General features: G+C 37.6%; 1 protein-coding gene across 2 annotated transcripts; it reads right to left on the reverse strand.

The window, feature by feature from the left end:
- Positions 1-560: 560 nt before the first annotated feature.
- LOC765012 (retinol dehydrogenase 8) lies at positions 561-11349 on the reverse strand. 2 transcript variants are annotated; one of them, XM_001201811.4, is made up of 6 exons: positions 11231-11348; positions 9993-10284; positions 5827-6006; positions 5233-5326; positions 3811-3945; positions 561-1148 (listed from the first exon to the last, which is right to left on the reverse strand). In XM_001201811.4, the coding sequence occupies exons 2-6, from the start codon at positions 10255-10257 to the stop codon at positions 908-910; spliced, it is 915 nt and encodes a 304-aa protein (XP_001201811.2). In that variant the 5' UTR covers positions 10258-10284; positions 11231-11348; the 3' UTR covers positions 561-907. The 2 variants fall into 2 exon arrangements, with proteins under 2 accessions (XP_001201811.2, XP_030844950.1); XM_030989090.1 differs by lacking the exon at positions 3811-3945 and having other exon boundaries at positions 11231-11349.
- Positions 11350-18072: the final 6723 nt, after the last annotated feature.

Raw genomic sequence — 18072 nt, forward strand, 5'->3', positions numbered from 1 at the left:
GTTGTTTCCCTTTAAAATGGTTTCTCATTGAAACATGTACTAAAGGGACCACCTGTCTACACTGACCACTTTTTGTGTTTCCCTTAGGCGGTCGCTATAGACAGGTTTGACTGTATAACCTTTACTTGTCACCGGTACATAATACGTCTCTCCAATGACCCCTCAATATATCAGGACATGTGTATCTAATGTAGATAAATATTGATGTAAATATATAATAATATATTCGTGCACCTTTGCAAACGTATGGAAATTTAAGCCATTATATTGTGTTTCCTTGATTTTAACATTATAGTCGTCACGAAGATCATGTAGATCAGAAGCTCGGCAAATAAAGGGTGACAGTACAAGCTACGACCAAGTTATATTGTGTCATTTCTTCAAGTGCAATACAGTCTGATATGACATACCACATATTTCTGAACGACATTGTGATATTTCGTATCCTTACATTGGATTTTATCTTCTCAGTCTGCATTAATATTCTATATAACCCATAACAGACTTGAAACTTGTTGCATCCAATTTCTACGTCTAAGTTTTCTACTAAAAATTATTGTTGTTAGGGAGGGGGCGGGAGACTTGTGCACTGTAAAGCGCCCGTGGAACTGCTACTGTTAACAAGCCGGAAACCCGATGTGGCTTTCACAGGTAAAGTCCATAATCGTTGTAGCTAATCGCTTCCTAAGGAGTTGGTGAATTATCTCCCCAGATTTCAGGTCCTTCCTTCGTCAAGCGTTTTCAATATACAATGGGTTCCATCAAAAACCTCATTCTCTTTCCCAACCTGGGTCGAGAAAAAGAGTGATGATTCATGCATATCAATCATTTCGCCCGCCGGCGTGGCGACTCGTATGCAACGTGCATCACTATAGACCGTCTGATTTTATAATTAAAAAGAAGGTTCTTAGATCTGCGACTCGTCATGTTTCGGTTTGGAATCGGCAACGACCGGCTCCTCGATGATTTTCCGAATGAAGTCCATCCACGTGACTGACCCGAAGTCGGCAAATTTCATGGCGGTCCTCTCTCGTACATACTCGCTAGTTTGAAACCGAACCGGTCTGTTAGAGAGATCCATTTCGATGATATTTTGGACGATTTCGGCAATGTCCTCCGCTGTTTGTACCTTGCTCTCAAACTGGTCTCTGTAATAAATGATGATACAAATAATAATAATAATGAAGGCTGTGCATTTATCTGTGATTATCTTTCTTCTGCCTAAGATCCTTACCCTAATCCTAACCTCAATTGCAACATTAGCCCATGGTAAAGTCTTTCCCTATATATTTGTCAAAAATCTTTGATGAAAAATGCATGTCCATCTAGCGAATATAGTGAGACCTGTAGTAACGATTTTTAAGAAAACGAAAATATGGTCTTTGTATACAGGTGATCACTTAAAGATGAAGTTGAGTTCTGGTCATGCGATGACATTGTGAAAGATACGGTGTGGAATCGATCAGAAAAGGTAAATCATCTATCATATAAGTATTGGTGTGTACTGCAAGGTTCTAGAATCATCAAAATGATAAGAAATTTTGCCTTGTCTTGGTAAAGTTACATGCACTCTACACACAAAATATGTATATGGGACTACACGAACATGTGGCATAAAAATCCGTCCCGATTTTTATGCTGGTACATGTCTTATTTAGAATATTAAGGCATTTTGAAGAGCCATTCTTTTCAGGGAACATTTTGTTATCTGATTTTCTTCCACACTTGCATAATAACAATGATAACGCTCACAAATTATTTTTCACCTCTTCCTAGAACTCAACCTTCTCTTTAAGCAGGTTTGTCTGTATAAGCCTGGAACAAATGATGCAGTGTGGGAGCATAATTAGTGAGATATTAGGTAAACATTTAGAACATTTAACTGTTTTGTCAGCAATGACCTTAATTGTAGTCTTCAATGTCATTTCAGCTTACGTACAGGCTGACAGTAAAGGATTGGTAAACAGAGCTAATCAACGACCTAGTTTAAAATGCTATCTGGCAAATATTAATGTTGATAACGAGACGGGTTAATGAGGGGTCAAAAACATAACAGCGATTATATCTAACCAAAAATAGAAACAATCGATAGATAGTTATCTCAAACTGTAAGGTGAGTCAGCGCTATGTCTGGAAATAGAACCATGAACTACAGATATTCGGTTATCTCGACATCTCAAATATTGATATAGTAAAGGCCTAGGGAATATCGAAAAGGTGAGTATAAGTCCACAAACTTGCTCTTTGTGGTCCGTGATAGTCAGGGAACCTGTAAATAACGACCACTCAAGAGAGACAAGAAAAACTGTCTTCATAGTCAGGTGGTCTTTATGTACAGGTTCATGTAGTACAGTGAAACCTACGTATAAAGACCGATCAAGAGAGACAAGAAAAACTGTCTTCATAGTCAGGTGGTCTTTGTGTACAGGTTCCTGTAGTACAGTGAAACCTACGTATAAAGACCGATCAAGAGAGACAAGAAAAATTGTCTTCATAGTCAGGTGGTCTTTATGTACAGGTTCCTGTAGTACAGTGAAACCTACGTATAAAGACCGATCAAGAGAGACAAGAAAAATTGTCTTCATAGTCAGGTGGTCTTTATGTACAGGTTCCTGTAGTACAGTGAAACCTACGTATAAAGACCGATCAAGAGATACAAGAAAAACTGTCTTCATAGTCAGGTGGTCTTTATATACAGGTTTCTGAAGTACTATAAAGAGCACTCATGGGAGACAAGCAACGTGGTATTAATAGTCAGGTGGTCTTTCTATACAGTTGTTTACTTAAGCAGGTTAGACAACAGTACATGTACGTACATGTAGTTTGAACGACTACTAAAGGAACGGGTGAGGGGTGTAGGATGGTCTGTCGATTATGTCCCAAATATAGGTTTTCCCTGCCAATTTCGCAACTTTGCCAATCCAATTGATGCTTTCGTGCATTCAATTTAGACTAATTTAGCCCAGTCCTGCTGTTTGATACTTCAAATTCATCATCTGGGCATATAAATCCGCTAATACTCTGTTTAATTAACATGTTCCACATTCAAATTCATGTTTTTCGCTTTTCGTTGAGCATGATCACGTAATACTACCGTTCGTACATTCGGGACTAACCAATTCAGCATTTCGATCATTCAAATAAGGACAGTTTTTTTCTTATGATTTCCTTTAAATAAAAATCAGAGTGTGTTTTGCAAATACATGTGTCTTTATAGTACCGATTTTTTTATGTAATTGCTTGGACTTTAAACGTCTGGGAACATGATTACAGGACTTAAAGGCATGGTAGGAGAGGGGATAGGTTATGGGCATAGAATTAAACAATATTTAATGATGTGTGTAGGGGCGGGGGAGCCACGCTCAAGTCAAAGTTTCTTTCAATGCTGTTTGTATTTTAAAGGTATAGACCAGTTCTGGTCATGCGATTGCATTGTGAAAGAAACGTTGTGGGATCGATTGGAAAAGGTTAATCATCTAGCATATAAGTATATGTGTACTGCAAGGTTCAGGAATCATCAAAATGATAAGAAATTTGGCCCAGTCTTGGTGAAGTTACAAGCACTGTACACAAAAAGATGTATATGGGACTACGCGATATCTATCCAGTCCGGATAGATATAATAATTTATCAAATATATCAATTAGTAGGGGTTTTCCGGCAAAATTTGTATCATCACGTATTAGTCAAAACATATTTCTTCACATGATTGGTAGTAAAAACTTCCATTTCATTTTTTGAGGGGGGTGGGCGTTTCCAAAATTGGTCTATACCTTGAAAGTTCATGAAGATAAAACAAAAGCTTCTTACTTCTGATGTGTGCTCAGTATCTTGAGTTGTTCTCTTGTGATTGGATCTATCTTCTGTCTTGGAGGCAGTCGGTTTCCCTCAACGATATTTTCATTCATGCTTGTAGCCACCGGCCCTGGTATCACGCTAGTTAATCTAAGTTATAAAAGGAAAATCAATTCAGTATCAGTTTAACCCTTTCGAGACAGCCATTCGACATTTGTTTTTATTAAGTTAAATAAGATGCCCATTACTCATCTCAAGTGATATGGAGACCGGGCATTTTCCTCTATTGCTCCTCGCCTGTGGAATCCCCCCCCCCCCCCCATCATCTATTCGCGAAATTGACAACCTGGACCACTTCCAAGCTTCACTCAAAACTCACATCTTCCTTCAGACATTTAAATGCTAATTTTATTGGAGGAGCTCGCGCCTACGAATGTTTTTTTGAAACAGATATATGGCGCCATACAAATGCTGTTCATCATCATCATCATCATCAAATAACATGGTTGAGTGCTCTAAAAATATCCCAAAATGTGAGAAGGAAGAATAAGAGGTTATGCACACGCTGTGTTTGTTCTCGTTTGGTTTGTTTGGTTTAGTATGATAGCATTGGTTGAGAACCCTAAAAATACCCCCAAATGTGTGAGAAGAAAGAATAATAGCTTATGCACACACTGTGTTTATTCGCTTGACCATGGAGTCAGAAATAACTAAATTTCAAACGAGTATGGATGGTTCAAAATGCTTAAAATGACGACACTAGAGAGGTTCAAAACTATCTCCTTTTTACAAACAGAGTTGACAAAAGACTTATAACTCCGTTTCGTTCAGACGATCAGCCATGCACAAAAAAAGACGGAGACTTGACCCATGGCTGATCGTCAACGAAATGGAGTTAAGTCTTTTGTCAAATCTGTGTGTTGCTACGGCAGGCAGCCAGTGAAAACGAATTCGTTTATGGATATGCAATTCTTATGTTATAATAATTGAGAGCTGATTTGATGAGATAACCACATGTCAGTGACCATGCAGGGAGGTGTAGTCCCTCCTGGCCAAACTAGTGCAGTGGCGCTTTAAAGTAAAAAGTTCGTTTATTTTATATTTCCTACGGTTGTTTCATTATTTCTGTTTTACTTGTGTATTCTCCTCAACCGCCGCAGGAATTAAAATATATTTTGTTTGTTTTTGTATTGTTATAATAAAAAGAGAGACAGAGGCAGATCAGAGAGACAGAGACAGAGAGAGAGAGAGAGAGACAGAGTTAGACACGTTCAAAGAGAGAGGTGGAGAGAGAGAAAGAGAGGAGGAGAGAGAGAGAGGGGGAGAAAGAGGGAGAGAGAGAGAAAAAGAGAGGGAGAGAGAGAGAGAGGGAGAGAGAGGGAGAGAGAGAGGGGGGGGGGGGGTAGAAGGGGAATGGAATATAAACTGAAGACTTACTTGACATTGAATGCTTTCATTCTGATTGCTAATGATTCAGTGAGTCCTTCCATGGCGTGCTTTGAGGCACTGTACGTTTCATAGAATGGATGACCTACAGACAGAAAATAAAATATTTCATGTTATTTTATCTCATTCTATTCATTTTTTTTTTCATCTTGTTTCATTTTCTTTTCGTTTAATTCAGTTTAACTTCATCTAGTTTCAATTCATTCCATTCACCTTCATTTAATTAAATTAAATTTCATTTCACTTCATTCTGTTTTATATCTTTTAATTTTATCTCATTTCATTTTCATTCCATTTTTTTCTTCTATTTCCAGCATATTAAATTTCATTTAATTTTAGTTCGTTTCATTTAATTTAATTTAATTTAATTTAATACAGTTCCATTTCATTCTATTTAATTGTACTTCAATTTTTGTATTGGGGATTTTTGTTTAAAGGAGCGCGATGGCTCAGTGGTAGAGCTGTGGTCTCCTAACCGGGAGGTCCCGGATTCGAAACTGCGTCGGTCCCAAGGTCACCCAAGGTCACACATCTTATCAACCAAGAATCCCAACCAACCAAACCAAAGTAGTTAAGATCGTGTACCTAAGACTCCTCCAATGGAGCTGACGTTGATGATATGTCCTGATCGCTGTTCCTTCATGTGAGGCAAGACTGCTTGCATCATCCGAACAACTCCGAAGAAGTTTGTCTCGAACACGTCCCGAACGTCAGACAGTGGTGTGTACTCAAGAGGGCTGAAGGTGGCGATACCGGCGTTGTTAACTACATAGATTAAGGAAGAAAGAAGGAGAAAAGAGAAAGAGAAAGAGAGGGGGAAAGAGAAAGTTGAATAATTATACTAAGTTAGAAAATACCAAATGTGCGCTTAGAAACGCCCGTAGCAATCGCTCTATAGATGTAATTATTATTATTATTATTAAGACACAGAGAGAGAGAGAGAGAGGGGGGGGGGGGGGGGGAGGCATTGGAAGGGGAGCAGGCGTCACATAACGATACCATACAATTACAAGCTTCAAAAATAATAATCGGAGATTACTTTTATCAAATGTTCTTGATTCATTTCATTTCATTTCATTTCATTTATTTCATTCTCCATAAAAAACATTAAAACATACAAACATGATATATAGATAAAGATCGATAAAAAGAAAAATACAAAGGAAAGGAGCAAAACAAAAATTATGGGAATGTTGGGTTAACAAAAAGGGCAATTTGCCTTATGAACGTCAACCCCTTAAAGACCCGCTGCACTACTTGAAGCTACTTGCGCCCTCTCTATAATAAACAATGCCTAATCGGTGACCATTGGTCCCCCATGATCCTCTTTTTCTTATGTTAACTGAGAGCTGAGTTGATGAGATAACCACCTGTCCAGTGACCTTGCAGGGCAGTATAATCCCTCCTGTAAACGGTACAGATAAGCTTTAAAGGCATCGTTTAACAATGTTAAATCTGAGATACACGGTCCTACATGTTACCAGTGTCTTTGATATGGTATAATATTGAAGCCCTAAAAAAATCGCGCTTCAAAATGATCAAGAAATGCCTCAAAAAAGTAAAAATCTTTAAGTGACCGGTTTTACCATACTCGTTTTCCCCAATAGACTGTAGTGTTATGAAAACCGTTCGGCGAACGGATTTCAAAATTTGTAGTTCCAATCATTAATATCTTGATAATCAGACAGGCGATCGGCTTGTACAAGTTTATGGAGCTTCTGACTGACCAAAAGGTTTATAATTATCATTGCAGCATGAACTTAATCAAGGATTTTTTCTAAAGGATCTAAGACAAAGTTATCGGATCCCTTTAAAAAGTATACACTGTATTGTTGAGGAAAAAAAAGCAGAGAAAAGCTGTAAAAACCAATACAAACGGGGGAAAATAGGAGAAGGGAAGTGGAGGGGGAATACATTACAAGGTGCATTAACTGAAACGTGACGTCATTTATTTTGTTTTGAGATTGACCTTCGCACCTGATAAACACGTAATAGGATGCTGTTATCAGTACATTCTGCACAGTGACATAACGTTCGTTTACACAGCCCGAACACCGTTTTAAAAAATCTACCTGAAACACTATGAAGAAAAACAAACGTTGGAGTTTCCTCACTTTGATATTTTTGGTGTGTTGTGCAGCTATTTTCTTTCTCTATATTCATCTATCTCTCTCTCTCTCTCTGTCTATCTCTCTCTCTCTCTCTCTCTCTCTAGTACTCTTTCTCCCCTCCTCTTTCTCCCTCTCCATCTCTAGTAATCTTTTTCTCTCTCGCTCTATTTTTATCTCAATAATTCGTGACCAAAGTCATCGTTCTTGCATTGGCCTTCTCGATGCACTGATAAAGATGCTAAATACTAACAAAGTACTTGTATTATCTTATTATCTAACTATCTTCAAGTACCTCTTTAAACATCTTATCGGTTCTATTTTTAGTTGCATTTTGTTAAAAATAGATCATATTGCATACATCCTTATCAGAAGAATCGCTCACAGGGTGTGAGATAAGTTAAAGGTACTATGTCCCATTTGCAGGCCAACAAATGAAAAGGTTAAATTCCAACTCCTTTTGAAAGATAATACTAATTTAGAACTTCCCTCAAAAAGGGGGCTTAAAAATGTCTTTAAGTGGGAAAATAACGACTATTAGTATTAGTTGTTGAATCGACTTAAGAGCTTTAGAGCAAGTAAGTAATAGTCTGATTTTCAGCTCATTGTATGTATGCTATTACCAAAGAAGCAAGAAAGCCAGTCAGTCACTCAATAGTGTCTGCCAGTGAAGTCTAGCAAGTAAACGGGTTTCCTTGCATAATCTGAATATTAGGACACTGCTAACATTTAAATTTCACAGATAGGACACACACGACATATTCATAATTCCTGCAAAGTTCTACAAAATATGATGTTGGCTGCAAAAGAGACATAGTGTCTTTAATGAAGAAGTGTGTTTAGGTTCGGTACTTCGCTAGCATCTAAAACTGCTTCCTACAGTGAACATCTGGGCACGACGTTTACCATCAGGGGCGGATCTAGCTTTTTGCTAAGGGGGGGGGGGGGATTTGACCAAAATAATGACGATGCAGAGCATCGTCCACGAGCCGCGTAGCGGCGAGCCGATTTTTTTTGGGGTGTTTATTTGAACCCCGTAAGTGATGTTTTCCTGGCATCTATTAACACAATGGAGACCATAAAAAGCAGTGCATGATAACGTCTTTTTAAATCAAGTAACAGCTTAATACACAGTTATATCCAGCCTTTTTATCATGTGTTTGGTTAAGTTACCAGATGAGTTGAATATCTTCTCACAATATTTGCACTTGAAAGGGTTTCTCTCCAGCGTGCGTTCTTTTTTCTTTCTTTTTTTCTTTCTTTCTTTTTTTTTTTTTTTTTTTTTTTTTGGCCGCCCAAGGGGGGGGGGGTTTGAACCCCCTAAACCCCCCCGTAGATCCGCGCCTGACCATTCTTAACCCACAGACTCCTGAATTTCTCTCATTCCCATAGACTTAATACATAAACCACCAGGTTCCAGGGTTCAATGGGTTTAATGATATATACCATCGATTGCTAAGGGGTGCTAAAAACAAAACGTACCACAGCGCTTAGAAACTTACAGAATGTGAAGAGAAATATAAAATACATAGAGTTATAAAATATGTAAATCGAATCATATCGCTGAAGGAAGAAGAATGTTTTAATGGATCGTTTGAAAATGACATGTTAATTCTCTGATGGAAAGAAGAATATTGTTCCATGTTTTAGGAGCAGCCATCGTAAGTATGTTGATATTTTACTCATTTTGCCGAAGCAGCTAGGGCTCAAGCCTATCAGTTATCCACTTTCACCTGGGTGGGGAGAGGCAAATCAAAATCAATGTATTGCCAGACCAGAGGAGAGTACACTCTCCGTTGCCAGACTGAAAAGCCGTGCTGAATTCAAAGCCCGTGCCTTGTGATTTTACAGACCAATGTCTTAACAACTATACAAGGTAACCCTTTATAATTATATGCAAACTGATTGAGAAGGCTGGATTATTCGTGTTATCTATATGACTGTGCTACAAGTTCAACTTTTTTGTTTTTCGGTGTTAAGGTGGTATGGTCTTCGGACTGATACTTTACTGTATTATCTTATACGGAACGTCTATTTATACAAGTTGAGGCTTTGTACTAAACACACAAACTTGTATTATGTAAGATACAAAGGATAGTGTGTAGCTTAAGTTGTACCTGTATTCAAGAATTCATATGTATACACATTGTTAAATGTTAAGATACTGTACTTTAAGGGTACCAGACATGATTAGCATTTTATGCTATTTTCAGGTCCCTAATATTCATTCGAGATATTTGTTAAACATACATTTATTATTGTTATTATTGGTATATTACTGTATTTTAACTTTTGGATAATAAAACCTTAACTCAACTCAACTCTACTGTGTACCACAAGGTACAAGGTACGAATGCCTGTCGCAGCACTAACGTCCGTTGGCAAGACACTAATCTTCATTGATCACACTCCGCCTACGTGAGGTTAATGAGAGCCTGGAAAGAATTCTTAAAATGGTTGAGCGTTGTTATGGCTGCCGAGCAAAGATGGGGTACTGATAATGGAGCTGAAGGTATTGCGAAGCTCAAATAATGATATCATTACTATCATCATTATTACTATCGTTATTGATATTATTATTAGTACGAGTAGTATAAGTAGTAGCACTAGTAGACTTAGTAGTAGTAAACTTTCCTGACTTACTGACTAGGTCGATTCGACCATGTTTGTCGACAATTTCGTTGACGGCATTTGTCACCGAGTCCTCTTTGACGACGTCGAGAGGACGAATAAAAAGCGTGTCGTCGAGGGCATCACCTGCGGCAACCTGGAGTGGCTCTTGCTTCCCAAGGTTCCTCATGGTCGAGTAAACCATATACTTTTTCGCTGCGTCCTTCCCAAGTTTGACTGCAATGTTGAGTCCGATGCCTGAGGAGCAGCCTGTAATCAGTGTAACTTTCTGTGCCATTTTGATAAGTTTTTATGCTTCTGGATTCTGTATGAAAAATTAAAAAACAAAACGGATAAGTGATTGGATTCTAATTTTGTTAGAAATATCGCTTTACTCATGATACGAATGTACCTGTATAATACATCAGAATGCTTTACGAGCCTTTGAAACAAATACAAACTATTCACTGCTAACTAAAATCAGCTTTTCAAATTATGAAAAACATAACCTTTTTTTTAATGTTAACATAATCATAACATTGATGTCATGCGATAATCAGATATATAAGTAAACATGAATCGACATTCTCTGTCTCTGTCTCTCTTAATAACCTATTCATCTTGTGAGCAAGTGACAATATACATTAATCTGAAGTAGTGTCGGTAGAATGGCCTGCCTTTAATGATTGTACTATTCAGAACGTTTGTTTACTTAGTAATAAAAAAACACAGAGGGTTCAACGAAAAGAAATTTATATCATACTACCATAAGGATTAACAAATTATTCTTCAAATGCGATATGAAATGAAAATGTTCGATGAGGTATATAACAGAGGGAAAAAATAATGCGATCACCTTAATCGTCAACAAAAATATTGAAGTAGAAATACATGTAGATAAATTATTTAATGAACATCGGATCAGAATCAAGCTACGATAAGAAAGCAAAAAATGAATGACGGATGGTCTATTGCTTTCGGGAGAAGGATCACAAGGTTAGCGAATAAGGGGAAAAGACAATAGACTGGTTTACTACCATATATATTCAAAGCTTATGTAGACTTTTGTTAACCAATGTTGCTTTTGACAACCCGAAGGCTTACCCAAGTCTTGCTCGACATAACACCAAATAAAGTATGCAGACTGCATCCTTTATAGTATTGTAGTCCATTCACTAATTACAGGTTAATGGAATACCCCGTAACTAGGTCCCTAGAAAAGAAACACCAATAAATATGAATATGTTAGTTAACTAGTCTATTACTCTTACCTGTCACGAAATGCTTTACTCTCTGGTAGCCTGGAGGTTTGGAAATAGACGTCTAAAGCTATCAAGGTGAATCCTAGAACTGTTGCCTTTGTGAACTTCCTCAAGAATGAAGACAGTTATTCAGAACGTCCTCACTAAACAAAGTTTGGGATATTCGTGTTTCTTTCGAAAGGGTTCATTGGTCCATTGTATGTTAACGTTAACGCGTGTGGTGCTCTGTAATTGGTCAGATTGCCGCTTAGGCTGAGTGCTTTGCTACACTGTGATTGGTCAATATCAATATTGAACGCCTGTTGGTGGCTCGTGACTTTATCGGGTCTCATTGACGGTTTTCTTATAGGACAAGGTCAAATGAATATAACTAGGTAATTGGATCTTGGTATACGGTTTGTGCGTGAGGGTGTGTGTGTCTCTCTCTTTCTCTCTCTCTCTCTCTTTATCTCTGTCTGTATCATTCTCTTCCTGTGTGCGTGGGTGTGTGTGTTTGTGTGTGTGTCTCTCTCTTTCTTTCTCTCTCTCTCTGTATCTCTGTCTGTATCATTCTCTTCCTGTGTGCGTGGGTGTGTGAGTGCGCGCATGCGTGTGGGCGTGTATGTGCTTATGTGGGCGGTTGCAATTGTATGTGTATTTGTGTGTATGGTTGTACATGCATCCTGAAGCTTGTGGAAGATTCCTCGAATGTTATAAGAGGTTTTTTTTTTAAAGGTCAACGAATAAAAAATGAAATGAAAATAAAAATTCGAGTTTTGCATTCATTGTCTTTAGATGTACATGATTAACCTGAATTTCAAGTTGTGTAAAGTTACGTTGTATTAAAATCAAACCATGCAGTCAAAGTATTTGATTCTTAAAAGTGACAATTCTGGACCTCAAAGAAGAACAGAGCCATTTTAATAATGACTCTGTTTAGAGCATTTCAGCCGTTTTTAATTCTTGATTTGTATTATATTTGTAAAATGTATTCTTGTATGTATTTGACTTTTTTCGGAAAATAAAACCAAACCAACTAAAAATATCGGATTTTGTACAAGAACTACATTATACATGTACCATTTGATTATAATAACTTTATGTTAATCATACAGATGAAATTTCATGTTCCAATTTAATAACAACCAAATAAACCACAACATCGTTCTGCTGGAAAATACTACAGCTATTGTGTTTCCTCAGGAGGTTTAAATAACACGTGGTATGGAACAGTTAAAGCCGCCATTACCCTTGGATTTGGAAGCCAGGAATTTTTCTCACTTCTGAAAATTATAGAGGGAAGAGTTTGAGCTTTACAGTGACCTGTCTGTCACAGCAGATGAAACGAATAGGGTAAAAACCCTATACCTGGTAGGAGCAAAGGGTAGAGAGTTGTTGAAGACACTAACGATAGAGTCAACCCCTATTACTGAAGAGTCTCCAGAAGTACATGAAATTATCTATAGTATATCTGTAAAGCGATAAGAGACATTTGTATTAAGCGCTAAATAAAAATTAATTATTATTATTATTATTGTTAAAGGCAGTGTGTGAAGCTTCTGAGAAACACTGTGATCCATTCTAGGAAGAAACTGTTGATAATTTTGTTTTCACGTGCGAGCAAGTTTGTGCTGAAACACTTGAAGCATTACGTGAGAGATTTGAAGTTGCTTGGAGCCAATTGTAATTCCAGTGATCTCCACGATTCTATGCTGATTCTTGAGAGAATCATTTGTGGCATCCGGGATGATGAGTTAACCCTTTGCCTACTGGAAACGGGTGGCCCCTGTATTAAACCTACGGCAATGAATACATTCAGTAGTCAACGGGTTAAGAGCGAGATCACTGTGTGATGTGACGCTGGACAAATATCTTTAGTTTCGTAGAGCAGCGGCATTTTCGAAGGAGAAACAGCAATGTTCAACAGAGCTCAGTCCCAAGATCTACACAGAGTTCGGAAATTGAATCCCAAAATGAGTGTTAAGACTACCCTTCATTGCAAGTACCGTGTGAAATCTCATGCGGCTAACGAGAATAAGTGTCCAACGTATGGCAAGAAATGCAACAGAGACCAGAAGGCGATTTACTTTGCCATTCTTTGCAAGACATCACTATCTAAACCAGCAAAGAAGGGCAGAAGCTATTTGTAAGAAGTGAGTGCATGCTATCGATGCTGAAGATGAAATGCAGGATTTCTTTGTGGATGTCATCAAGTCATCAGAGAGCTCAGAATACTGGTTTGTTGATCTAAAGTTTGGCTCCAAGAAAGGAATTTAAACTGGACAATGGTGCCCAGTGTAATATCAAACCAGCAGTGCACCACTGTGGTACACCAAAAGTTGAGATCGCTTTTGCGGAAGTCAAGTTCAAGGCTGGTGGTGTACCCAGAGCATGAAAGTAGAAGCAGTCAAAACATGCAGCAGCCGACAAACAAGAAAGAACTACTAAGGTTTCTAGGAATGATTAACTATCCGGGCAAGTTATTTCTAACTTGTCCGAGGGGAATGCACCTTTGAACAGACTGGAGCTTTCGAGAAATTGCAAAAACCGTTGACAAAAGCTCTCATACTGCAATACTATGACCTGCTTGTGTCTGTCGTAGTAGGTGTGCAGATGCATCGCAGAACGGCGTAGGGGCAGATCTCCATTAGAATGAGAAGCCGGTGGCATGTGCATCCAAGGCCTTCACTGAATGTGAGAAACGCTATGAACAAATAGCAAAAGAACTGTCAGCGGTGGTGTATAGAGTAGAGAAATTTCACCAGTACGTGTTCATGGAAATATTTGTATTAGAGTCAGATCACAAACCACTGGAGTGGATCATGAAAAGGCCTCTTGCAGATACTCCACCACGTCTACACAGAATGCTGCGGAAACTGCAGAAACATGACTGTGTTTTGGGATACAGGAAAGGCGCTGAGATGATCGCTGATGCTCTTATCAGAACCTTCATCCCAGAGAGTGAAGAAGATGAGGAGGATCAAGACATAGCAGTATGCATGGTAGATTATCTTCCAATGTTTTCAGCTACATTATATGAGTTGCAGATCAACCTTAGCAGACCATTTGCTGTGTTTTAAAGCTGATGGAGAGAGTCAAAGAAGGCTGGCCAAACAGACGTCAAGCTATAGAAGCAGATGTCCGGCAATGCTGGCAGTTCAAGGATGAGATCACTACCAGCTTTGACATACTCTTCGAAATGCAGAAAGTGATCATAACTAGGAGGGTGAGAGAGCTCATGCTAGGAAAAAAAAAACTCCATGAGAGTCACCAAGGAGTAGAAAAGACCAATATCTCTGGCAAAAGATGAATGCTGAAATAATAGAGAAAGTTGAAATATGTGAGATTTGCTGCACATAAAGAGCCAGAAACCAGAGAGAATACATGCATGGTCATGCACTACCTGAGAGACCGTGGCAAATAGTCAGAACTGATCTGTAAGGGATTGCCAGGTCTAGAATTCTCATCCTGGTTGACTTCTATTCCAGCTACTTTAAAATCAACAAGCTGACAAGTACATCAAGTACAGCTGTGATAGTAGTATACAAGCAGCAGTTCTGAGTCAATTATGAACTGAGGCACATAACATCTTCTCTGAGATACGCACCGGCAAATGGAAAAGCCGAAACAAGCTGTGCAGTTAGCTAAAAACCTCTTGAAGAAATCGGCAGTAGAAGTTGAAGATGTACATTTAGCTCTTCAAACCTATACAGTGCGTCCCGGAAAAAAACAAAACCGAGAATTATCGATGTTTTATCATAACTTAATCACAATTATAATTGATAAATGACACATATTTTCTCCTTGAAATTCAGATACCGTCCGCCAAATGACTTTTTAGTTTCCTCTCTTCAAATTCATTTTAATCACTCATGCCTGAAATATGCACTATATGAGTTGCAACAAATGAATGAGGAGAATCTAAGCTTTCCAAATATGTGTCATTTATCAATTATAATTGTAATTAAGTTATGATAAAACATCGATAATTCTCGGTTTCGTTTTTTCTGGGACGCACTGTATACACACAAGGAGACGGCTACCATCGCATGTACAGACGCTGAATGGCAGGAGGACCAATCACACGTTACCCACTTCGGGCAGGCTACTTGGGCCACAACCTGTGCGTCAAGAACTCCAGGGGGTGTTTCACAAAGATCCTAAGTTGAACTTATCTTTAAGTTGGACTTAAAATTATAGAAAGCTGTTAGCATCATTGAAAATATTTTAAAAGGCATGAAATGTTGATTCAAATCATTCATATTTTCTATTATCAAGGAGATTTCATATTCTTGATGTGGAATTTATAAAAAGTCTAAAATACTTGAATTTTTGCTTTTGAATATATTTTGTTTTAAGGCTACAAATGGCTCTCCATAATACTTAAATCCAACTTAAAGTTAAGTTCTACTTGGAATCTTTGTGAAACACCCCCTGCTCCTGCAGTTCTGTGACAGGGATTCAAAAGATCTGTCACCGTTGCAACCTGGTGAGTGAGTCTTCTACCAAAATGGTAAGGTGTGGACACCAGTGGTCGTCACCGAGAAAGCCTCATCATCTCGCGCATACACCATCGAAGGTGAAGGAGGGAGTTGCTATCGACTAAATAGACGTCATCTTCAGAAGCGACCAAGACTGGAACAAAGCATGTGCGTTGGTGACTACGAAGACAGTGAGATCGCAGCAGAATCTACATCCAACTCATCAGATCGTGAACGTCGCTATCTTCTGAGAGTACGAAGACGAGCTGTAAATACATGTAGTAAACTGTACAAGTAAAGAGGGGCGGAGTTATCTCCTTTAGTACAGTTGGAGTATTCGGTAGTCCACCTCTTCACTCATATTAGTTACATAGTTATACATAAATGTGCGTGCATTTAACTGTTATTTTAGTGTTTAAATAGGAATCCAAGAGCCAGAATAATCTTCTGGAACATTTATTTATAGTAACTGATCTCCTTATGACATGTAACAAGGGTGTCATTATTTTAACAGCAAGATTGCCTTATCTCCTTAACCGAAATGGACGACGGATGAAGCTTTACAAAATGGTGTCCATGACCATGTTTAATTTGTTTAATTCTTGGTTATAAAGTCACTTTGTTTGATGAGGAAAACTGGATTTGTTGAAGTCGCATTTAATTGGCCGCACTTTTACCCTTTTACAAGCGTAACGTAAACACTTCAAGTGTATTTAAAACTCAAGTGTTTCTAAATTAACACACTAAAAGCTTAATATAGGCACATGTCTGGATATCCAAGATATGATATGGTCTTTATCTGTAAACAAATACCTACAATTATGCTATTCAAATATCATTCTAGACATTGCAAAGTTCATCATGAGCAACAAAAATCCTTCATACAATAATGAAACAGAGGCAGTACTTTGTTGTGCAAGGCTTACACAATGTGATAGTAATAGTTTTTTTTTTTTTTTTTTTTTTTTTTTTTTTATTTTTTTTTATCTGTAAACAATAATTAAGCATGTCATAATGCTTTTGTAGACATTGCAAAGTTTATCATGTGCAAAAAGGACCCTAAAAACTATCATAAAAAGTGAGGGCACTGTGTGGTGCACGTTGGACTTTGTAGCAATAGTTTATTTCTTTGTTTTCCTGTATTTTTTGTATGTACAAAAATTGCATAAAGTTATGTAGCTTTTGTAAAATACATGAAAATGTCCTAATAATATGTAAAAGCGGTTCTACAAGGATAATTGGGGAGGGGGAGGGGGGGGGTGATTCTTGCAGCTCGAATCTTTACGGGGAGGCCGTTGGCGGAGAAATTGGGGGTGCCTCATCCCACCCCCTAGAACCGATGATATATCAACGATTATAAATTACTTCAGAAAACTAAAAGTATATTGCAGATTCGAATAGTAGAAATAATAAATTCACAAGAAAATGGTTTCAGTTCAAGAATTTGTTTATATAAAAAGATATTTTTCTGTATTTTATTTTACTTTCCAAGAATATCAGAAAAGAATTATTGAAGATTTGTTACTTTTCTGTTAACTAAGCAGTTCAACAATACTTGTATCTTGAGAAGCCAATTTTATTTATGTTATAAATGTAAATTACCTTGAATATATATTTGTTAATTTGTTTTAAATGTAAATTAATAAAATCCCTGTGAAGGGAAAAATATGGGGAAAAAATATCAACGGCATCTCTCAAAATTAATGTTTACATAATCAGATAAACTGATGGTGAGAGAAAAATCTGCATAACTACTTTTTTGTCATGCCTCCTCCCCTCCTTTTTCTTTTCGATTTGCTGTTTTCATACCCCTTTTTTGTTGCTCTGATACACCCTTTGCAAAGGGTCATTGCAGTTTAATTTTACATGACATGAACGAATCGATCAATAAAACATTATGGTTGTATACACCATAGATATCATTAACAAACGCGTAATGCCTTCTTTATTGTACGTTAAGTTATAAAAACAAAAATATTCAAACTTTATGAGCAACAGTGTATATATGCATGCAATGTTTTAAATTGTTAGTGTTTAAGTAGGAAAACTGTACTATCCAAGAACTATTCCCCTGAACTGTAAAATTATTATTTCTGTAATGAACAACGGATGAAGCTCCGCAAATTTGTGTCCATGCACATGTTTAATTGTCTTACTTCTTAGAAAGTCACTTTGTTTGGTGAGGAAAACCGAATTTGTTAAATGCACAATTGGCCTCACTTCTTAACAGTTTTACAGGCGTAATGTAAACACCTCAAGTATATTTAAAACTCGAGTGTTTCTAAATTAATACACTGAAAGCTTAAAATAGACTACATGTCTGAATATCCAAGATATAATATGGTTTTTATCTGAAAACAAATACCTACAATTTTGCTTGTCACATATCAT

Source organism: Strongylocentrotus purpuratus, unplaced genomic scaffold (genome assembly GCF_000002235.5).
Source record: "Strongylocentrotus purpuratus isolate Spur 01 unplaced genomic scaffold, Spur_5.0 spur5_scaffold_18, whole genome shotgun sequence".
Classification (NCBI taxonomy): Eukaryota; Metazoa; Echinodermata; class Echinoidea; order Camarodonta; family Strongylocentrotidae; genus Strongylocentrotus; species Strongylocentrotus purpuratus.